The sequence below is a fragment of the Pimephales promelas genome, chromosome 15, assembly GCF_988280905.1.
Source record: "Pimephales promelas chromosome 15, fPimPro1.hap1.1, whole genome shotgun sequence".
NCBI lineage: Eukaryota > Metazoa > Chordata > Actinopteri > Cypriniformes > Leuciscidae > Pimephales > Pimephales promelas.
The window spans coordinates 28,772,355-28,794,272 of NC_142783.1; the positions used below are offsets into that span (position 1 = coordinate 28,772,355).

Sequence of the window (21,918 nt, forward strand, 5' to 3'; positions counted from 1 at the left end):
CAATTGGCCATTTAAAAAATAAATAATAAAGTTTACGTTTTATAAGCACAAATGCTCGCCTTGCTCTGTTTTGTGATGAGCGTCGTGACTCTCCTGTTCAAACTCGTCCATCAAAAGGAACAAATCTTTTTTCGAGTCATGACTCAAAGGGTCCTAGATAAGACCCTTATTCATCGTCTGGTGTCGTTTGAAGCTGCACTGAAACTCTCTTTTGATCCTTGAACCATTTGGTTTCCAATGAAGTCCATTATATTCTTTTTGACTGAAGAAAGAAAGACGTGGATATCTTGAATGACATAGGGTGAGTAAATTATCAGCAAAAGTTTTTATAAAAGTGAATTAAAGTGATTTAATAATGTAAGTATAATCATTATACGCATGTTACAGTACCAGCTAAAAGTTTGGAAACATTATTATTTTTAGTGCTTTTGAAAGATGTCTCTTATGCTTATCAAGCCTGCATTTATTTGATTAAAAATATATATATTGGAAAATACTATAAAACAATGATTTTCTATTTTAATGTACTTTCAAATGTATTATTTGTTGCAAAGCTGAATTTTTAGCATCATTCAGCAATCATTTCTGATTGAGCATCACACTTCGAGTCTGTGTCACATGATCCTTCAGAAACAATTCTAACGTGCTGTTTTATTATCAGTGTTGGAAACAGTGCTGCTGCTTAATATTGATTTTATAATCTATGCCCCTTTTATGAATAAAGTTTAATTTTATTTAAAATAGAACTCTTTTAACAATATACACTACAGACGTCTTTCAAAAACGTTAAAAATAGTAATGTTTTCACACTTTTGACCGTTATTGCATATGCATATTCAATGTTTAATTCTATTCAATAATACATGTGGACACGAGGTTGAATGGGGTTTATTTGCACTTTTTCATGAGAAACATATTACATTAATACATAATAAAACCGTAGTGCATACACAGCTCATATTAAAAAAAATGAAAAGCATACTGAAAACCCAGAATAAAAAATACATGAATATTTAGCACCAACAGAAATGTTCTTGCCATTCTACTGATTGTGTCACTAGAACACTGAGTTGTACAGCTAAAGTTACTGTGTTTCAAATGGTCTCTATGGAAGTGCTTAGTTATACACACATGACATGAACAAAAAGGACACATGCATCAGTATGCTGTCTGCCGTTTGTAACTAGTGTTGGTTAGAACTTATTGATCAGAAGTGAAGCTGAATTTTGCTGACTAGCTGTGGACCATGCAGATCAATAGTCACTAATACACAGTGGTAATGTTCAGAGAACAACCGAAGAATTACACTGTCATTACGTTCAGCTAACAGTTAATTCTAGAATAAACATAAAGATATACTGCAAAATTATGGCATTTGTTATGAAGAGTAACTCATAACAGTAAAAGGGAATGTAGACTTCATGGATTGATTAAAAAAAATCAGGTCAGTTAAAAATGAAAAATCAATAAAGTTTTAGATTGGTTACACAATTTGTTATGTAACGAAGTAAACAAAATTATTCTTAATTCACATTTTAGGAGGTCAGGTATGTGTGCTTATAAACGACATTAAGAAAATTAAAAATGTTTCATATAAATTACTTTTTTAAATGCTTAAGGAATACAAGTGGCCTGTGTCATGACAGAAACAATCAAATATCTTGTCCTGCATTTGAATGATCACTATGTCAAAAAGTAAAAACAAATATTAACACCTCAAAACAAAGCAAAAATGTTTTGTAACTGTACCTGCTGTCAGAAAGTGTCACTGTAAGTGTAGAGAGGCAGACTGTTAATGTGCACAAGTGTAACTCAAAAGATAAACACTGAGGTAAATGTATAGTCATCCGCCAACACATTAAAATAGGTAATATTAAATAACTTTACAATGGTTCACATTTTCAAGCCATGACCAACTACACAGACTAATAATGTTACCATTCTTAAACAAATGTCCAGTTTCTATCTTTAAAATGGTTCAAACGTCAACATATGCAGTAACAAAAACTGTTAGTAAAAGGGTCTGTCATTTATTTAGCACTACAACAGTGTTGTATTAAAACACAAACTTCACTAATTCATTTGACTGAATATGAAGAACGAAACACCCTGTAACACTTTGTATAACCAACTCTAAGTATTTCCAACGTATACCTTGTTTTCCCAATTTCCACACAAATATATCGGGGTTTTTTTCCCTCATACACATATTTTAGGTGCAAGTGATTCAAATTAAATAACGTTCATCAGATGTGAGGTTCTCAAAAATGTAGGTGTTTAGTTTCAGACTTCTGTAAGTGTTGATCCAAAATGTTACCAGATTCCACTAGAACGACCACCAGGTGGAGCCAGAATCCGTGCAGAAGCTCTCTTTGGAACATTATCATCAATTTGAGCACCTATAAAAAATATAGAATGACATTTTTCATATTAAAGTATTAAGACATTTGAAAGAAATTGTCATTTAAAAGTATTTTTTACCAAATTAAAAATAGGTTTCTTTTTCTTTATGCAATATACTCATTTCTGTTTGAGGTATGACATTACTTTTGAGAGATTTAGCCCTACAGTCTTCAGTATAGTTACCAGAAAAACTAAAGCTGGACTCATGAAGGTCTCTCATTCCCCCGTGGCGCGTGCAGGGTCGTGGAGTCATGTCTCCATCTGCAGGGCCCAGTTCCTTCTTCCCAGAATTTTGCACTGCCGCTACATCTCCAGTGTACGGGGCGCGCTCCACCCCCTTGAGTGCTTGACACTGAGAGTAGAGGGTCACAAACAAACTCAGTGGAGGCACTGCGATACACTGTCATAAAAAAACATGATTGTGTTTTACCTTCTCCCGCTGCACCATTTTCTTGTACAGGTAGTCAGGAAAGGTTCGGAGAGGGTAGAACTTTCCTGAGCCCTCAGCACAAGTGAAGATGCCGTTTTCATAGACCACGCGACCACGGCTGATGGTTACCAGGGGGACGCCGTGACAGCGTAGGTTCTCGTACAGATTTACATCACCACCCTGACACTGAGTGGTCACAGAGATAGTCCTACAGACAGACAAAACCATGTAAAAAATAAGTGTACTTTCCTTTTACAATGAATGCTACAAAATATAGAATTGTAAAATAAACGTTATTGGATTCTCAGCTGATTTGAATTCAATCCATAATTCAGCGTACCTTGTTGATTCAGGGTCCCAGACTACCACATCCGCATCAGCTCCAGGGATGATCCTGCCCTTCCTAGGGTAAAGGTTGTAGATCTTTGCAGCATTGGAGCTTGTGACCGCAACAAAACGGTTCTCATCCATCTTTCCTCCAACCTATTAAAAAAAAAAGAAATAGAACAAGCTAAAAAAGGTTTATTTTAAATTTTAATGTATCTGTTTTTTTCTTTCTTCTCCATGATGTTTGTCTTTTTTTGTGGTTTGTACAGCAACATTCTTTCTATAATATGAATTATTTTATTTTTTATATCAATATATATAATATTGGTAATATTAACAAACATGAACTAACCATAAGCAATACATTTGTTACTGTATTTGTTAATCTTCGTTGACAGCGCATTAACTAATGTTAACAAGATTTAAATATTGAAATTAACATTTACAAAGATGAATAAATCCTGTATAAGTGCGGTTCATTATTACTTCATGCTAACTAATGTAGTTAACTAATGTTAACTAATGAACCTTATTGTAAATTGTTACCATAATATTGTTATATCATTTAGATATTATTTGTAAAAAAGGATTTTTTTAAAGAAATTAATATTTTATTCAGCAAGGATCCATGAAATTGATTAAATTAAATTTATATTACAAAAGATTCATATTTTAAATAAATTCTGTTCTTACTTGAGCACATACGAATGATTTAGAAGGATCATGTGAAACTGAAGACTGGAGTAATGATGCTGAAAATTCAGCTTTTCCATCACAGAAGGTCACATATGTACAGACACTAATATTCATGAGCTACACTTCCAGCACACTAAGTGTGAATATTAATGATTATCGTGAATATTAATTGTTACATAACTTTCACCCACTTTATCTGCGTCATTTAAGACTTTTAAGAATCCTAGGTTATCTCTTAATCTGCATATGATCCGTAATATCCCATTAGTTCGAGCATTATAGAAATGGCACATCGTGGTGTACTATTTCCGAAGTATTCATTCATGCATACATTTTTGACTAATATTGCCCACAAGGCACAACCATAAAGGAAGGGGTTTACGATAATTCTAAGTCAACTTTAACGAACAGTCACTTTGTAACATAAGTAATAATTCACTTAATTATACATTTTTAATAAATTTTTTTTCAAACAAAATCTATTAAACATTTAATCATTCAATTATTAATTACTCTTTGATATGACTAACTTTTAGTTATAAAAAATGTAATGTTCTGACATCCCTTGATTTTTTATCATTAACATTCACCATTATTTTTCCATATATGATGCATTAGTAGAATATGTAGTAAAACCATGCATGGCTCACCAATTTTGACAATAAAAGTTATGAAGTTTAGCTATAAAACTAGGGTATTTGTTATGAAAATAAGTAGCCTAAACAAATATTACTGTAATATTCCATAATTCCTGTAATAAGACATTGAAATATATTATAATATAATATATACAGTTAGTGTTACTATAGTAAATCCATGGTAAATGTTGGTGATTTATGGATTCCAAAGCCTTCTAGCTGGATCGTTGTGGCACAATGTTTCTCCTGTTTTCCACATTAGTATTGTTAAGAATGTCAGCGCTGTATGATCTGTATTTATACTAGTTTAAATCACAGAGACGTGGGTTTTGTCACAGAGAATTCTCTGATACCGCAGCACTGTTTAATAATTATCGCGTGATCGAGACCTGTCTGTGAGTCAATACACCTGCGTGGATGACTAACTTGTAATACTAGTCTTATACTAGTCCGATTATGCAACCAGGCACTGGTTGATGTTAATTTGTTTATTTTTAAATTCGATTTATTTTAGATGCAGCATCAAAACTAAAATTTAAATAATCAAATTTCACAAGCACTGGCCACAGAAATGTTGGTATTGTAACAACGCTAGTCAGCTGAAACCTACCACTCCCCGCTCCCACATAACGCTCATGCGGTCCTGCACCCCGGGAACGCCGTGAGGGATTTTAGTGAAGTCGTCTTTGCCCATCGCCCTCTGTTTAGTGGTGAAGGGTCGGTGGTCCGATGTCAAGACGTTCAGAGTGTCACTACATCACAGCGAAAAGACTTTTTATGTGACTGCATGGGTATATGACTAAATGAAGCTATTCAATTAGTGAATCCACTTACTTTCCCAGAAGGCTGAGCAAGTAATTGGGTGTGTTGGGGTCAAGTCTGAGCGGTGGCACAGTGACGAAAGCAGCTGCATGGGCCCAGTCCTGGTGGTAGTATTGCATCCCATTTAAGACAGCGTGAGCAGTGGTGGTCTCTCCATGCACCACTTTCCCTGCCGGCCATTCACATATCAGTTTTTAGAGTCATCATATGTCATTCACTTATGAAGATTCAGGTGTTGTATAGAAGTTCAAGATGAATTAAGTATCATTGCCTGGCTCTTACCCTGCATTTTGGCCGATGCTAAAACATCCCCTGCTGACATGCTGGACACATTCACAAGATATATGGGACAATGGGCCTATGAGACAAAAACCAGAAACATTGATTATGAACACATTTAGAGATCTTAAAACAATTCATTTGTAACTCAACTGTATGTTTTGTCGCAGAGTAATGCTGGGTCAATCGCGCTGCCATCCAGACATTCTGTTTAATGCTGCATGTACAAATTAATTTATGTACATACTGCACCAACATATATTATGTAAACAAAAACTTTTATTTTGGATGCGATTAATCGTTTGACAGCCCTATGTACATGTATGCTTTAGCTGTGAAATAACAAAGTGCACTATTGTTCAAAAGTTTGGGTTGGTAAGATTGATTCGTGTTTTTGAAAGGAGTCTTATTCTCATCAAAGCTGATTTTATTTAATCAAAAATATAGAAAAAATGTAATATTGTGAAATATTATTAAAATTTAAAATGGCAGTTTTTTTTTTACTTAAATATATTTTAAAATGTAATTTACTCCTATAATGGCAAAGCTGAATTTTCAGCATCATTACTCCAGTCTTCAGTGTCACATGATCCTTTAGAAATCAAATGGTTTGGTGATTTGGTGCTCAAGTAACATAACTGTTGAAAACTATCATACTGCTTAATTTTTTTTGTGGAAACCATGAAACATTTTTTCAGGATTCTTTAATGAACACAAAGCTCAAAAGGACATTATTACTTTACGGTCTAATCCCAAACTTTTGAATGGTGGTACATACATCATTGCATTATAGTTACATGTTTTAGTAAGTAACTTTTAATTTTAATTAATTAAAAATGCTTAAATGTTAATAATTTCAACATTATTTTGAATACATACAACACTCAAGTACATCATACTCACTCTGTTAGCGATGGTGATGGCTCGGTGGACGGCCTCTGCTTCCAGCTGTACATGGAAAATTCCCAAGGTAAGTGAGAAAACACAAATGTCACCAGTGAAACCTAATGATAAACAGACGCTTGAAAGTATTAATAATCCATAGAAATGCAATACGGAGACGGGAAAGACAAGGAGCTGGAGAGAAAGAGGCAACGTGACTAATTTCTTAAAGGAAAACCATTTCACGGTTACAGGATTCGAATGGTTATTTTACCTCCTCAGGTCTGCTTATCTCAATGCCCTCCGGTCCACTAATACCTAGATCCAACGCTTCTTTGGCACCCTTAAGTGAATAAATACAATACAAAACATGAGATAACACGACTATGCAGGGAGAAGGACATGATCTTACCTTGACAGCATTATGCCATGATTATCATGAGGGATTATCATGTGATGTTGCTGCCTATGCACAACATACCTCAGCAACCAGCTCTCCATTCTCCGCATGGACACGGGCCACAGCACCGATGTCTTTACAGTTCTGCAGGGCCTGGAACAGCTCGCTGTCCCTCAGCATGTACACATCCTTATACGCCATGAACATCTGAAAGGAGTTCACACCCTTGTCCCGCACCAGCGTCTCCATTTGAGCCCTAACCTGTGATGCAAAAGGCACATCAGTCTCAGAATGAAATTCATTTGAAATCTTTTAGCACATTTTTCCAGTTCATGTCGTTATATAAAGTTGCAAACTCAGCAAACACAGACTCTACCTTTGGTCCCCACCAGGTCACTCCCACATGAAGAGCGTAGTCACAACAGGCCTTGGCATCAGCGTGAGAGCGACACTGTTCATAAGCATCCACCAATGATTCATTCTTCTCTGGCAGCACGTGACCAATCACCATAGTGGTGCCTCCAGCCAGAGCAGCCTGGAAATAAAACAACAGACTGGCAGCATCAACACCAATCCCTTGATTTAATGGGCCGACGACATCATAACATAATACATGTCACCAAAAGCTTTGCATGAAATGAAATGTTCAATTAAACAATAATCAAGGTTAAATTACACTTGTATTTGAGGACTGTATTCAAAGGTATTGGTAAATGGTAAATGGACTGCATTTATATAGAGCTTTCAGAGACCCAATGGCCACCAAAGCGCTTTGCATATTGCCTCGCATTCACCCATTCACTCACTCATACACTGACAGTATTCTGAATGGTCGCTTGTCTGTTCTGGGTGGTTGTTAGACATTTCTAGGATGTTCTGTTCATTATTATGGCATTGCTAGGGTATTCTGGGTGGTTGCTAGAGTGTTGCTAGGTCATTGGGGAGTTTTGGTGGTTGCTAGGATGTTCTGATTGTGTCTAGGTCACTTCTATGGTGATCCAGTTGTTGCTAAGGAATTGCTAATCAGTTAATTGCTAATTTGGCTGATTTAAGGTGTTCTGCTGGTTTCTACTAGTGATTGGTAGGCATTTAAAGAATGTTCTGTCATTACTAAAGCATTGCTAGGGTATTCTGGGTGGTTGTTAGAGTGTTGCTAGGTCATTGCTGGGGTGTTTTGGTGGTTGCTAGGATGTTCTGATTGTTTCTAGGTCACTTCTACGGTGATCCAGTTGTTGCTAAGGAATTGCTAATCAGTTAATTGCTAATTTGGCTGATTTAAGGGTGTTCTGCTGGTTGCTACGGGAGATTGCTAGGCATTTAAAGAATGTTATGTCATTACTAAAGCATTGGTAGGGTATAGCGGGTGGTTGCTAGAGTGTTGCTAGGATGTTTTGGTGATTGAAAGGTCATCGGTTTGGTGGTTTCTAGGATGTTCTGATTGCTAGGGTGATCCAGTAGTTGCTATGGCTGCTTAATGTTCTGGTGGTTGCTATGATGCTCTGATTATTGTTAGGGAATTCTTATGTGCTGTTTGGGTGTTCTGTGAGGTTGTTAAGCATTGAAAGAATTTTTGGTAATTATTAAAGCAGTGATAGGGTGTTTTGGGTGATTGAGAGGGTGTTACTAACATGTTTTGGTGATTGTTAGGTCACTCCTAGGATATTTTGTTTGTTGCTCAACTGTAAGGTGTTTTGGAGGTTGCTAGGAGGCTCTGATTGTTGTTAGGGTGGTGGCTTGGGAATTGAATAGATAGGTGGTTTGAGGTGTTCTGGGTGGTTGACAGGCATTTAAATTATGTTCTGGTTATTACTAAGGTATTGCTAGAGTGTTTTGGTGGTTGCTAGAGAGTTGCTAGGATGTTATGATTGTTTCTGTGTCATTGCTAGGGAGATGTGGGGATAGATGGGCAATTGCTAGGCTATTCTAGTAGTTGCTTGGATGTACTGGTTGTTTCTAGGTCTTTCTAGAAGTGATGTGGTGGTTGCTAGGGAATTGTTAGGCTGCTTATACTGTGTTCTGGTGGTTGCTGGGATGCTATTGTTGCTATGATAGATTGTTCTAGTGGTTTCTAGGGCATTATGATTTTTACTAGGGTGTTCTGGTGGCTGCTGGGATGTGGCTTTGTTGCTAGGGTGTTGCTTTGTTAGGCAAGGCTGTTTGTTAGGCTGTTATGGTGGTTGCTAGGAAGATCTGATTGCTGCTAAGGTGTTTGGATGGTTTCTAAGGCATTACGGGCATAACTATCGTGTTCTGGTGGTTGCTGAGACGATCTGATTGTTGGTAGGGAATTACAGTGTGGGTTCTAAAATAATAATATTAATTGCTCATAATGCCTTAGCAAATATCCCACTTTATCTGTCTGACCCGAATATTTTATAGGGAAATCCACAATTAGTATAAAGCTGTTTCTCAGTACAAGAAAACAATGATAAATAGTAATTCAACCATAAAAATGGTCCTCTTTACAAGCATCTCTAAGCTGACACATGCCGGGCAGCCAGATCCACTGAAGGGGCGTGTATTTGTGCACCATTGTTTTCCAGCACAATGGCACGAGTGAAAGGCTTTTGCAGCAGTCTTTGCAGCAGTGCTCCAGTATCTATGGAAACAGAATCTGATCTCCATTTGTCTTTGCGCCTGCGAGTCTTATGGTGGTAAGCGGGGGGGAGGGGAAAGAGAATGCCACTTGTGTTGCCAAGGCTAACAATAACAGTGCCGATAACAACTCTTTATTTGTCATTTGAGAGCCTGCACCACTCTCTGAATAAAAGCGTGTATGTATTTGTGATGGTGAATCGTGCCTTGCGGTTGATGGAGGCAGACTGTGAGTGTTCAATGCTCATTCTTGCATCTCAGTGTCTGCTAAGTGACCCATGGGATTTATTTAGACAGGGCAGCTGAAGCGAGCACATCTCTGCTCTTGAAGTATTTATAAAACATGAACAAATGAATGTGACGTTAAATGGATGTTACGTCACACATTGTATGAAATCATTTATCTAAAATAAGACAAAACGCATACTGCTAAAATACATCAATTAATGAAGGGAAATCAAAACCATATTTAAAACATTTTACACATTTTAAAAAAGAGACTCTATTAGTAGTGCTATTAGCAGTTCTTCCATACAAGTCACTTTATTGAGTTGTTGTGAGATAAAAGGCCCCTGGCAGATGGTGGGGGCCACTCAACATGTGGGGGGGTCCAATGTCTAAAAATTGATCTTTTGCTTCTACTTTCTCTATATGTCCCAATTGGAACAACATGTTACTTAATCTTAGATTGACAAAGCTACGAAGCCTGAAGCCATATTAATATCCTGCGTTTGTTTATGTTAGACTGAAGTAATGTATGAAAAAAATAATGAAACCCAATGTACAGTGCCCCGCACATGACATCCAGGGGAAAAAACAATGTATTGTGGCCATGAATTAAGAATTCGCTCCAACAACTTATTTATTTTCTCCATTACTTTCTGAAAATCGTAGCCATGATGCAACTGAATTAAAATTAGGTAACAAATTAATAAAATGTGGCCTCAAATGATCAATTACAAAGTCTTAATTTACGGCCACAAATTTCCACAATATCTAATAGTTATTAGTAATAGATGAGGTGGGAAAGAAAATGATTTTAGTGCAAGCCCAATTCAAACCTACGTTACTCACATGAGCACCGTGGCACTTAGAGCATGTGCAAATAAATAGGCCACAAATATGGCACAGAAATAGGGAGCTGGTGTCTGATTAGATAAATTATTTTAAAACTGAATAAAACTGAATGCTTATTTAAAATAATGAAATAATGCTGAGATATTATTTTATTTTAGTGGGGAATAACAATATTCTTAACCACAGCATAAGCAACATAAATCAGTACTGTACTTCTATAATGTGACATATTTCGAAAGAAAAAGTAGGGTGGGACTTGATTTTGTCCACTGGGAATTGAATCTTGATGACGTTGTTTAGAGACGGAGCAAGGAATTTTTTTTTCTATGACATGCACTGCTAAATAATTCCCAATAAGACCAATAATATGTATTGTGAACGTATGCCAATTTTGAGTTAATCCTGACTTAATAGTCATTTGGTAATACCTTGGTGCCGCTGTAGAAGTCATCCACTGTACAGGCGTTCATGAAGCTCTCGTTCAGGTGAACACTGGTGTCAATGCCACCAGGAAGCACCAGCTTTCCTGTGGCATCTATAACCTTGGCTCCACCTGGGATCATCAGCTCCTTGCCCACCTGCTGGATAATCCCATTCTCGATGTACACATCTGCTTCTTGTGTGAAGTCATCGTTCACCACTTTACCTCCCTTTATGAGGATGCGCACCGTTGCTGAGCTGGAAGACATGGTTCAACCTAAAAGAATCAAAGAACAGAGTGTTGATGTGTATTATATAACTCTACTTTATATAGAGTCTCCACACCTTTTGACCATTAAGCAGCACAACCGTTTTTAACATTGAGCACCAACTTAGCATTTTAGAATGATTTCTGGGATCACATGATCCTGAAGTCTGGAATCACAGTCACAGAAATAAATTAAATTTCAAAACGTACTAAAACAGAAAACAATTATTTTGAATTGTAATAGTATTACTTTTTTCAGTAGGTCTATATACTCACCTAAAGGATTATAAAGAACACCTGTTCAATTTCTCATTAATGCAATTTTCTCATCAACCAATCACAGTTGCTTTTATGCATTTAGGGGTGTGGTCCTGGTCAAGACAATCTCCTGAACACCAAACTGAATGTCAGAATGGAAAAGAAAGGTAATTTAAGCAATTAAGCAGATGGGCCGGTCTGAGTATTTCACAATCTGCTCAGTTACTGGGATTTTCACACACAACTTGTAATTGTAAATTTCTAGGGTTTACAAAGAATGGTGTGAAAATGGAAAAACATCCAGTATGCGGCAGTCCTGAGGGAGAAAATGCCTTGTTGATGCTAGAGGTCAGAGGAGAATGGGCCGACCGATTCAAGCTGATAGAAGAGCAACTTTGACTGAAATACCCACTCGTTACAACCGAGGTATGCAGCAAAGCATTTGTGAATCCACAACACGCACAACCTTGAGGCGGATGGGCTACAACAGCAGAAGACCCACCGGGTACCACTCATCTCCACTACAAATAAGAAAAAGAGGCTACAATTTGCAAGAGCTCACCAAAATTGGACAGTTGAAGACTGGAAAAATGTTACCTGGTCTGATGAGTCTCGATTTCTGTTGGTAAAGTCAGAATTTGGCGTAAACAGAATGAGAACATGGATCCATCATGCCTTGTTACCACAGTGCAGGCTGGTGGTGGTGGTTTAATGGTGTGGGGGATGGTTTCTTGGCACACTTTAGGAAACTTAGTGGCAATCAGGCATCGTTTAAATGCCACAGCCTACCTGAGCATTGTTTCAGACCATGTCCATCCCTTTATGGCCACCATGTACCCATCCTCTGATGGCTACTTCCAGCAGGATAATGCACCATGTCACAAAGCTCGAATCATTTCAAATTGGGTTCTTCAACATGAAAATGAGTTCACTGTATTAAAATGGCCCCCACAGTCACCAGATCTCAACCCAATAGAGCATCTTTGGGATGTGGTGGAACGGGAGCTTCGTGCCCTGGATGTGCATCCCACAAATCTCCATCAACTGCAAGATGCTATCCTATCAATATGGGCCAACATTTCTAAAGAATGCTTTCAGCACCTTGTTGAATCAATGCCACATAGAATTAAGGCAGTTCTGAAGGCGAAAGGGGGTCAAACACAGTATTATGGTGTTTCTAATAGATAGATTAGATAGATTCTTTAGATTAGTGTATTTTTGATCAAATAAATGCAAGAGACTTTTTTCAAAAACATCAAAAGACCCTATCACAGACCCCAAACTTTTGGATATACACACTACACTACTTGACTGTGAAAAGTGTTTAATAGGCTATAGGCCCTATACTTTTGAAATAACACTACATGTCTCAACGAAGACCTTGCGCTAATCTATTTTTCCACATTTGAGCTATGGAAACCAACTGTATCCTTACTTGACGTCCAAACAGGATCAATCATGCATAGCACAGCCCAAATGTTCCACAACATTCGTTTAAAGAGGTTAAAAACCATTACGCCATTCTAGAATCTCACTTAAGCGGGTAAACTGACACCAACATGTGTGATTATCCTCAGCTTGGCACGAGTAGTCACATTTTCAACTCCAGTCCAGCTCTTAACATGTTAATTGCATGTGAACATATGAATTATTCATGACACATTAAAGCAATTTCAGCTGCAACAACATTCTAGAAATGTTGAAACACTATGTAAGTGTGCAGAATTAAAAATGATCAGAGCAATTGTGACCCAGATTTTCCAGCGTTGCATGCCCAGGGATGTGGGATTGTTAGCAGGAAATGCATGTAGGGTAGCAGCTGTTACAGCACATTCCCTGCAGCACTGCACTTTCTTATGATCTGATCCCAAGTGAAAGCATGCATGCGAGTCTATGCTGCAAAGTGAGTCGGGGGTAGGTGGGTGCGGCATATTCACAGTATGGCGCTGCCCAGGGTTCCCCTCCACCCTCTGCCCCTGATGGTGAATGGCGTGTGTATGTGTGTGTGTGTGTGTGTGTGTGCGAGGAGGGGCTACTATGTAGCTGGAGAATAAGGGTGTGTCCTCAGACATCCTACTATAAAAAGAAACAGTACAGTGCATGAGCTACATCTGTCCTGTCCTCACAGCACAGACCGAAGAAAAATGATTGGAGCATTTGTTCTTTTGCTATGACTCATGGAGGCCTTCCTCAGGAATGACCCACTTTTGAACCGTGCCATATTCCAAGAGATCCAGATGGCACTCTTTTGGGTAATATGAAGTAGTTGAAAACTTCTGAACTGTCTTGTGGAAGTTGCTTTCATTCAATAAAATGGAGCGGGCTGGACATTTAGAGTGATTTGAACCATGCAAGCATAAATAATCAGTGACATTATTTGAATATTTTTGATATATTATATTTTGCATTGAGGTATTGGGAAAATGAAGAAATGAATGGAATGGAATGGAATACATGTAAAAAATGATGAGTGGAATACAAATAAAACAAGCAGACTGAAAAATACCACATAAAAGGGAAAAAAATACAGTATAAATGTCTGTTAGATCCAGTGCACAAATACATGAGAAGCATGCAAGTCACGTGAAGTGTAAACATGAGGACAACATGTATTTAATGAACATGAACACATGTATATTCGTGCAATGCAGTGCATCGATGATGTCTTCTGATAAGTAGATTGGATGCACGAGGCTTCATTTAGAAGCTGATGATGATGATGGTGGTGGTGATGATGATGTAGACTCGTCCTATTTGGACCTTATCGAGGGTGTCACACAAAGGGGCGACCAAGCCCTTACTCCACACAACATACTCAATATGTCTCAACTCAAGGTACCATGGAATGGCAATATAAAGGATATTACAACGGCTTCATAACCGAAATATCAGATATCGGGTGTGAGCTCGCGTTTAATAATGTTTATTGCTGGTGGGCTCGCGCTGTTTATGGACACACGACATTCACGTTGATCGACTAACGTTAGATTTGTGTACATCGTTCAATCGATAATTAAACCATTAACAACTCACATTAGGAATGATATTAGACAAAACACGAGACACAAGACTGGGAATTCTTTCCATACCACAAAATTACACGATTCCGAGTCGAGCAATTCACTGTCCTAGTCCCAGTGAGGAATTCCTTAAATAGCTTACAAATAAATGGAAAATAGCGCGGCATAGTGCACTTACTTCCTTTGTTATATCCTTAAAAAGAGATTTTCCTTCACTTTCAGCGCCGGGGAACAATAAAGCCTGTTAGACGGGCAGACGGACACACACAGGCAGATGCTTCGGTTGCTCCAGCCCGGTAAGGTAAACCGTACGCTTGCAGCAGCATCCAGACAGTGAGAGCCGGGCGTTGACCAATCACAGGCGAGATTCACGGCGATGGCCTCAGCAGCGGCCAATGGCGTTGCAATATAGGCGTGTCCTGTCGCGAACGGTACGTACCATTTATACAGATTCACAGGGGATGGGACTATATAGATCATTATGCCAATGTGGCAACCGTGCTACTGGATCATTATGCCAATGTGGCAACCGTGCTAGTTTTATACACATAAATATTATATATATATATATAAAGTATTACATATAAATATAGATTTACGTAAAACTAAAATAACAGACAAATGTTATCAAATATAACAATATTTCATACATGACGTGTCTTTATAAAAAATATTAAAATATACATAAATGTAAAAAAATGCAAATTACATTACACATAATATATAAATATATACATAGTTACAAAAAAGCAGAAATACCACACTGTATTAGAAAAACAACGTTAACAAAATATAGGCCAACAATTACTAATTTAATATGTACATGGACGAATATATATAAATTGTCCTCATAAATGTTACAATATATACTATATTATACTATTTATTTCCAGAATATTGTATTTAAACCATATATATATATATATATATATATATATTATAATCATATGAGTATTATATGGTAAATACTTGTAATGAAAAACAAACAACTTTTTCACAAAAAACAATACATTTATTCAAGTGTTCTCCAGCACAAGTACATAAGGAGCCATTTTTTCTTCGTTCTGGGCACATAACGAAAGAAAGAGGGATAGGTGGCGAATGATTGCTACATTTGCTGTATGAGCTGATTGCAAAAGAAGAGAAGGTCTGAAAAAAGTTTATATGATACAACAGAGGTCACAAATATCAACAGTGTCACTGAGATATACAGAAAACCTGTTAGGAGAGCAAACAAGAGGCTGTTACAGCCATATAAGCAAATTAAATTGAACAAAACAGAGAAGAAATAAAAATTGAAAATGAAACAAAACAAAAAACTTTGAAACAAAAGAAGGATGGAGGGCTGGATATATGGCATGGAATGTAGGACTTAGAAGCAATTCTGCCTGGATATTAAGCAAGTACATGTTAACAGCAAAATTTATTACAATTTTTTTTTTATTTCCCATTATGAGTACATGATTTCCCACAGATAAGCACCAACTACAGCAATGTCTATTCTAAAACAATATAAGAATCTTTCATCATTTATCATTTTTTCAAGTACAAAGTTAAAATGCCTTTGTTAATATCTTTATATGAGAGAGTAAAATAATAGTGCTTCTCCAATACTACAAGAAACAAACGGAGAAAAACAATCATTATCAAGACAAGTTCAATTCTTTTCCAAATAATATATTTTTCTCAATTAGATAAAATGTTTAGCACCTTAGGAAACACCTACAATCCCTCTCTTAGTACTTAAAAAGAAAATATTAAAAAGCTAATTGAGACACACTTTTGTATGTAGGGCTGTGCAGTAAAGATGGGACAGTTAAAATCACTTAGCGAACTCATTCTTTAATTTTATCCCCCGTTCGACACATATAAATATGAATTACAAAATACACCCTGTTGCTTTATAGCTTATGTCAATTAGCCTGTTGCCATTTTGTCAATTACCCCCCTCTTGCAATTTTAGTGCCGTTTTGATTCTATGATATATATTAGCAAATAATTATATTTGTACATCTCATAGGTCTTTAAAAAAAAAAAGCAACAGACAATTTATATGTACAAAATGTACAAAAAGAAAAAAAATCTGGGCATCGATAAAATTTGGAAAATAAAAGAAGAAACTTTGCTGAACATGACAAATGTTAAGGTATGTAAGCAGTGCAATGCCTTAAATGAAAAAAGAGCCTAACAAGGATTTCATTAGAGCCAGTTTCTAAACAAATTTAGCCTATATAGCTTGTGTGATAACTAAATTATTGACATGGTCAACATTCACCATTTGCAAACATAATAATGTTTTCAGATCTACGCTAGGGACCAGACGTAGTTAACGACCGTGCGATGTCATACGCAGACACCCCATCCGACTACTTTTCCTACAGGGATATTTAACAAACACACTCACTTTGGGATTATATAGCAATAAGAACTGTGAGCAGACACTTTCTCGACGCGAGTTATGATAAAGCGACTCCGTAGCACGTGAAAACACGAGAGGGGTGCTAATCGAATTCGGCACGACAGATGCATTTATTCTATCCTAGCTCATTCGTTCACATCTATTGGCACAGCCCTACTGTACACAACAAAGTATTACCTTATATAACGGCAAGAGTTTCACATCATTTAACAGAACCAAAAAAAAAGGACATTTCACAAGAATCAAGGAGAAAGATTAAAAAAAAATATCAAAGAAATAAAGAAGTATACATATACAAAAGTGCTCGATATTGTTGGTAACAGCACAAAAAATTGCTATAAAAAGGTAGAAGAACATTGTGAAGCCGCACCTTTAAAGATATGCACCTGACTGAGAATAGCGTGCGGGCACCGCAGTTGAAGGTCGAAGGTTCACCTGGCCGACAAAGGACCGACACCATCCTCCCTGTGGCCGCCACGCACGCCAAGAGTTGTACAGTAATGATTCTGGTCTGGGTGACACTAGAAAAAAAGTAGCTCACCACAGCCTTTGATTTCAAGGTATAGATGACAAAAACATCACCGCCCATGTGGCTGTTTCCATGCATACTGAAGGAAGCAGACCTCAAAGATTGAAAGGCTGAGGTGTTTTTTTTTTTTGTTTGTTTGTTTGATTGTTTCTGAAAAGAGCACCAGAGAATATTGTACAAAATGGCTGTAAAAGATATAAAAATGAGATGTGGCAGACCTGGCTTGATCTGTTTGTTAAGTTTCAGTCATTCGTTTAACCTGGCGACACTACAAAACACGACCCCATGATCTTGTTTAAATAGTAGCACCACATGAGTTGCAATGTTTTTCACCACCTTGAAGCACCATATTGTCACCTATTACAGTAGTACCTTTATTACCTTCAGTTGTGTATATAGAAACTGTAAACAAAGAGGTATTCGTGATCTGGTGTTTTGGATTGGTTAAGACAAAGCTCCCCTGACACTGAAAGGAAGTCTTTTTCCCGCTCTCACCAAGGCTCAGACGCTGGAGGAGTGGAAAGACGCGCACCGTGAGAATTAGTCGATAGTCGAAAAACTCAAGAGTCGAAATGATTAAATGCTATTTCCGTCTCATCAGATTCCTCGTTTCTGCCTCGAATTGTAACCGTCTCTCAGTGCCTTAAAAGGAGGCTGTGCCTCAAGTATAGCTTGCACACATAAATCAATTCAAATACTGGATAACACTGCTAAAAAGTAAAATGGATAATAATAAAAAAATTAAATAGAATAAAAAAAAGAGTCAATTAATTCCAAACCAGAAGAAAAAACCCAAAACAAAACATGAAATACCTTCTTTCTTTTTTTTCGTTTTTTTTGATGTCGAACTTGCAAATAACATACGAGAGCTCGGTTGTGAAGCTCTTGGTATTACATCGGTTTCGATTTTTCTCATCTGTACTGGGTTTGAGTTCAGACGCAGGCAAAGTACTCTTTGAGTGGTGCAAACAAGTGACGGATGACCGGGACGCTCCAAGACCTTCCCAGCAGCCTCTGCCTGGCCAGACGACTCATGTTTGACACGTCTGTGTAATGGACAGGGAAGCCGAACACCCTAACGTCCGGGAAAAAGAGAAACGGGCAGCAATTTAGTTTTCACAAATGTGACAGTCATGTGAGATAATCTGGAAAAGTGTATAATATTTGTATTACAGAGATGGCGTATAATTTAGAACGCATTAAAGGACATTATATTACTAAAAAGTGCCATTTCAAACTTTCCATTTAAAAAAAAGTATCGCAGTTCCCACAAAAATACTTTAATAATTATAAGAAATGTTTCTTGAGCAGCAAATCAGCATATAATAATGAATTATGAAGGATCATGTGACACCGAAGACTTGGGTAGTGATACTGATTCTGGTTTGTCTAACACCACATGTTTTAAAAGTATAACTGGAAGCAACGGTGTGTCTACAGTATTTGCTTTTCCATCTGTATCCCCAAAAAGGTTGTTAATACCAGGTGTAAATCGAGCCAGAATCAAATGCACCAAATCAGGAAATAAAATTTGGTTTGTCAAACCCATTTTATTGTGTTTTATGTAGTAGACATTTCTCATTGTATTGATATGTAGTCATTTTCTGTTCTACTGGTTTCAGACAACCAGTTGATGACTGATGATTCGTCAATTTGAGATAAAATCACTGTTCACTAGGGTTTATTGGTTGGCTATGTTTTCAGTGGCCAGTGGCTATGTTTTCATCCAAAGTTGTGTATTTAACTTAAAAGCAAAATTGGAATATCGCATAAACACATCCAACCCATACAGTATGTTCAAGAGGACAAATTTGTCACTTCCTGGTAAATTGGTGCAAAATATCTGTAATAAAAGCCACTGTGGCTCTTTTTAGTACATCATAAATGGTCTACACCTCAAAGTGTGCAGACTAAATGCAATAAATGTTGTGATGTTGTTTTGCGTTTGGGAACACAATCGTGTAAGACAGTTCTGGGAGGTAGTTGTACCCAAAAATTTGACATTTTGATGACAGACTTTCAGAAAAAACATTTGAGATGCTGAGTGATGAAATTTGTCCACTGGTTACTCCATTTATCCAATCAAATCCTTTAATGGACTTATTTTTAAAATGTATGCATATATTAGCTTTTCCATCTAGTGTTTTTTATGTGATATCCCAAAATTTGCATTGCATTAGGTGACTGGAAACATTTCACATTTACATTTAGTCTTATAGCACATATACTGTATTTCAGAACTATATAACGGCATTTGGTCATACCTCTCCATCTCAGTGCACCATAAGATGTCCTCTTTGTCATTCATGTATACAGGGAAGTGCTGGTCTTTGCCCTGCTTTATGGAATTAGACCGTGTGGTGATGGTCCGCACTTTATCAAACTGTAAAAGATGTGAAAAGAAACTGCTGTTTGTGTTGCTGTATGAACCTTTATCCAGAAATCAATCGAGGGTTTGTCTAAGGGGTACCTTAGCTGTCCTGCCATGCTCCAGACAGCCTTGAAGGTCCAGTTTATCAGTGCACATGGCGGACAACGGTCTGAGAGAAAAAGGATATAGAGAGGTGAAATGACAAAGGGAGAGATTAAACAAAGTAAATGTAGAGTCCACGTCTAACTAACCTGTTCATGCCAGGCAGGTTGCCCCAAAAGTAGCGAGCTCTGTGGGCAGCAGACACCTCCTTAGCATCGATCATCACTGGGTTGCACTATGATTAAAAGACAATATAATATTATAATGATTTAAATATATAATAATGAATTAAAATATATTCTGAGCTTTTGTAATATTGAGCTAGCAAGCATGTGAGGGGTTAATTTGTGCCTGCAGGTCACTGTACCACTAGGTGGAAGCAAAAACCTACTGCCCCACTGACAGTACAAGTCTTGTTAAATTGTGGCCGGTTGCATGAACTGCTAGTAGTTAGTAAATCTAATTTTGTTCTTCAAGACCAGTCATAACTTTGTTAAGGCAGCTAGATAAAAAGGAAGATTGGATCATTTGAATCCGAAAACTAAGACAGATTAGCCCCAAGTAGACTAGACTAATTCTTAACTTTGCGGCTGTTTATGCAACATGGTCAATAGTGCACCTCTAAAAAGCGTGAGATGTCCCTCTTGTCGCTGACGCCCATGGCCACCACATTCTCAAAGAGCCAGAAGAACGGCCGGTTGTCTCCCTCTTTCGGTCGGGCCTCATGTAACAGCCGGTAAAACTCGAAGAAGAGCCGACCCGTGCCCTCTGAAAGAGTGTGATGGATTACAAAAACAAGATTGTAAGACAGAAACTCAATATGACAATTATCATGAAAATGTACACAGATATGAACTTTGTTTCAAAAATAAGTGAACATCCAAACGTTTGGGGATGCTAATTTTAAATGCTTTTGAAAGATCAAAAATACAGTAATATTGTATATATAGTAATATTGTAACATATTTTTTTAAATGTAATTTATTTCTGTGATGACAAAGCTGATTATTCAGGATCACTACTCCAGTCTCACACCACATGATCAGAAATAATTATAATACGTGGATTTGCTGCTCTAGAAACATTTCTTACTATTTTCAATGTTAATAAAAAGAAATTGTGCTGCTTAACCTTTTTGTTAAAACTGTTAAACTATTATTTTTTCCCATTTTAAAAAAAAACAAACTTTTATAACATTATAAATGTCTTTACTATCACTTTTAATAGATTGAATGCATATCTGCTTAATAAAAATATTTTTTGCCCCCAAACATGTGAATGCTAGTATAAGTGTGTGAAACTAGTCACATCTAATTACATTGACTAATGCTGCGTTCAAGTGCTATGGAAAATAGGATATTTTCCACTTGTGAACTGGTATTTACCAGTGTGTTGCGTTCAAGTGCTTTTGTTGTCGTAATGTGGTAAAAAGATGGAGATCCAGACCTGTTATTTAGCTAAAACTATTTTAGATTGCTTAAGTCATCTGCAACAGCAAGAAAATGATTTATAAAAACTCAAAAGGTAAATAATATGCTGTATATTTTCTAGATCATAGTATATATTTTTTACCATTCACGACTCTCGCGGTGCTCTCCGCCATTTTGAAATGGTTAAAGGTTATCTCATCTCGGCAACTCGTCCATCAAAATATTCTACGAGTTGCCCAGTGGTAAATACCACATGAGGGGGTGTTCATGTGCATTTTAGACGTCGGCTTTTGGTATTTACCATAATTACCATAGCACATGATGCACCATAAGACTAGAACACACAGCTAAATATACTCCTACCAAAGAGACCTTTTCTAGCTGGATTCACGATGGACAGGTCATTGCATGGGCTTCCACCTATGACAAGATCAAACGGACCCCATTCATGGATCTGTGAAATATTGAAATAAACATGAAACATTGAATATAGTGATGAAAATTAGTGTATTAAAGGTGCAGTATGTAATATTGACAGATAGCTGAAATAGT

The 21,918-nt window shown here is 37.1% G+C and overlaps 2 protein-coding genes across 4 annotated transcripts in view; both read right to left on the reverse strand.

Moving 5' to 3' along the window:
* Positions 1-872: 872 nt before the first annotated feature.
* dpysl5a (dihydropyrimidinase like 5a) lies at positions 873-14,849 on the reverse strand. Its single transcript, XM_039667756.2, has 13 exons — positions 14,694-14,849; positions 10,978-11,246; positions 7,254-7,412; positions 6,959-7,138; positions 6,752-6,820; positions 6,499-6,543; positions 5,599-5,674; positions 5,329-5,485; positions 5,105-5,246; positions 3,174-3,316; positions 2,834-3,041; positions 2,587-2,755; positions 873-2,399 (listed from the first exon to the last, which is right to left on the reverse strand). The coding sequence occupies exons 2-13, from the start codon at positions 11,236-11,238 to the stop codon at positions 2,314-2,316; spliced, it is 1,695 nt and encodes a 564-aa protein (XP_039523690.1). The 5' UTR covers positions 11,239-11,246; positions 14,694-14,849; the 3' UTR covers positions 873-2,313.
* A 656-nt stretch (positions 14,850-15,505) lies between these two features.
* Positions 15,506-21,918, reverse strand: part of dnmt3ab (DNA methyltransferase 3 alpha b) — a 48,042-nt gene continuing 41,629 nt past the window's right edge. For 2 of the 3 annotated variants that reach the window (XM_039667718.2, XM_039667710.2), the window contains 6 exons: positions 21,730-21,820; positions 20,556-20,704; positions 20,086-20,171; positions 19,934-20,003; positions 19,728-19,846; positions 15,506-18,538 (listed from right to left, as the gene is read on the reverse strand). In XM_039667718.2, the coding sequence (XP_039523652.2) occupies positions 18,397-18,538; positions 19,728-19,846; positions 19,934-20,003; positions 20,086-20,171; positions 20,556-20,704; positions 21,730-21,820 (657 nt within the window). In that variant the 3' untranslated portion in view covers positions 15,506-18,396. The remainder of the gene's footprint in view (positions 18,539-19,727; positions 19,847-19,933; positions 20,004-20,085; positions 20,172-20,555; positions 20,705-21,729; positions 21,821-21,918) is intronic. The other variant, XM_089120502.1, reaches the window with a different exon arrangement.

What these genes read in the sequence shown, in the direction of transcription:
- dpysl5a (XM_039667756.2), bottom strand. Translation starts at nt 11,238, where the DNA reads ATGTCTTCCAGCTCAGCAACGGTGCGCATCCTCATAAAGGGAGGTAAA. An exon ending in AGCATCGGCCAAAATGCAGG is followed by an intron (nt 5,486 to 5,598) that starts GTAAGAGCCAGG and finishes AATGGCCGGCAG; the next exon opens with GGAAAGTGGTGCATGGAGAG. An exon ending in TTGCTCAGCCTTCTGGGAAA is followed by an intron (nt 5,247 to 5,328) that starts GTAAGTGGATTC and finishes GCTGTGATGTAG; the next exon opens with TGACACTCTGAACGTCTTGA.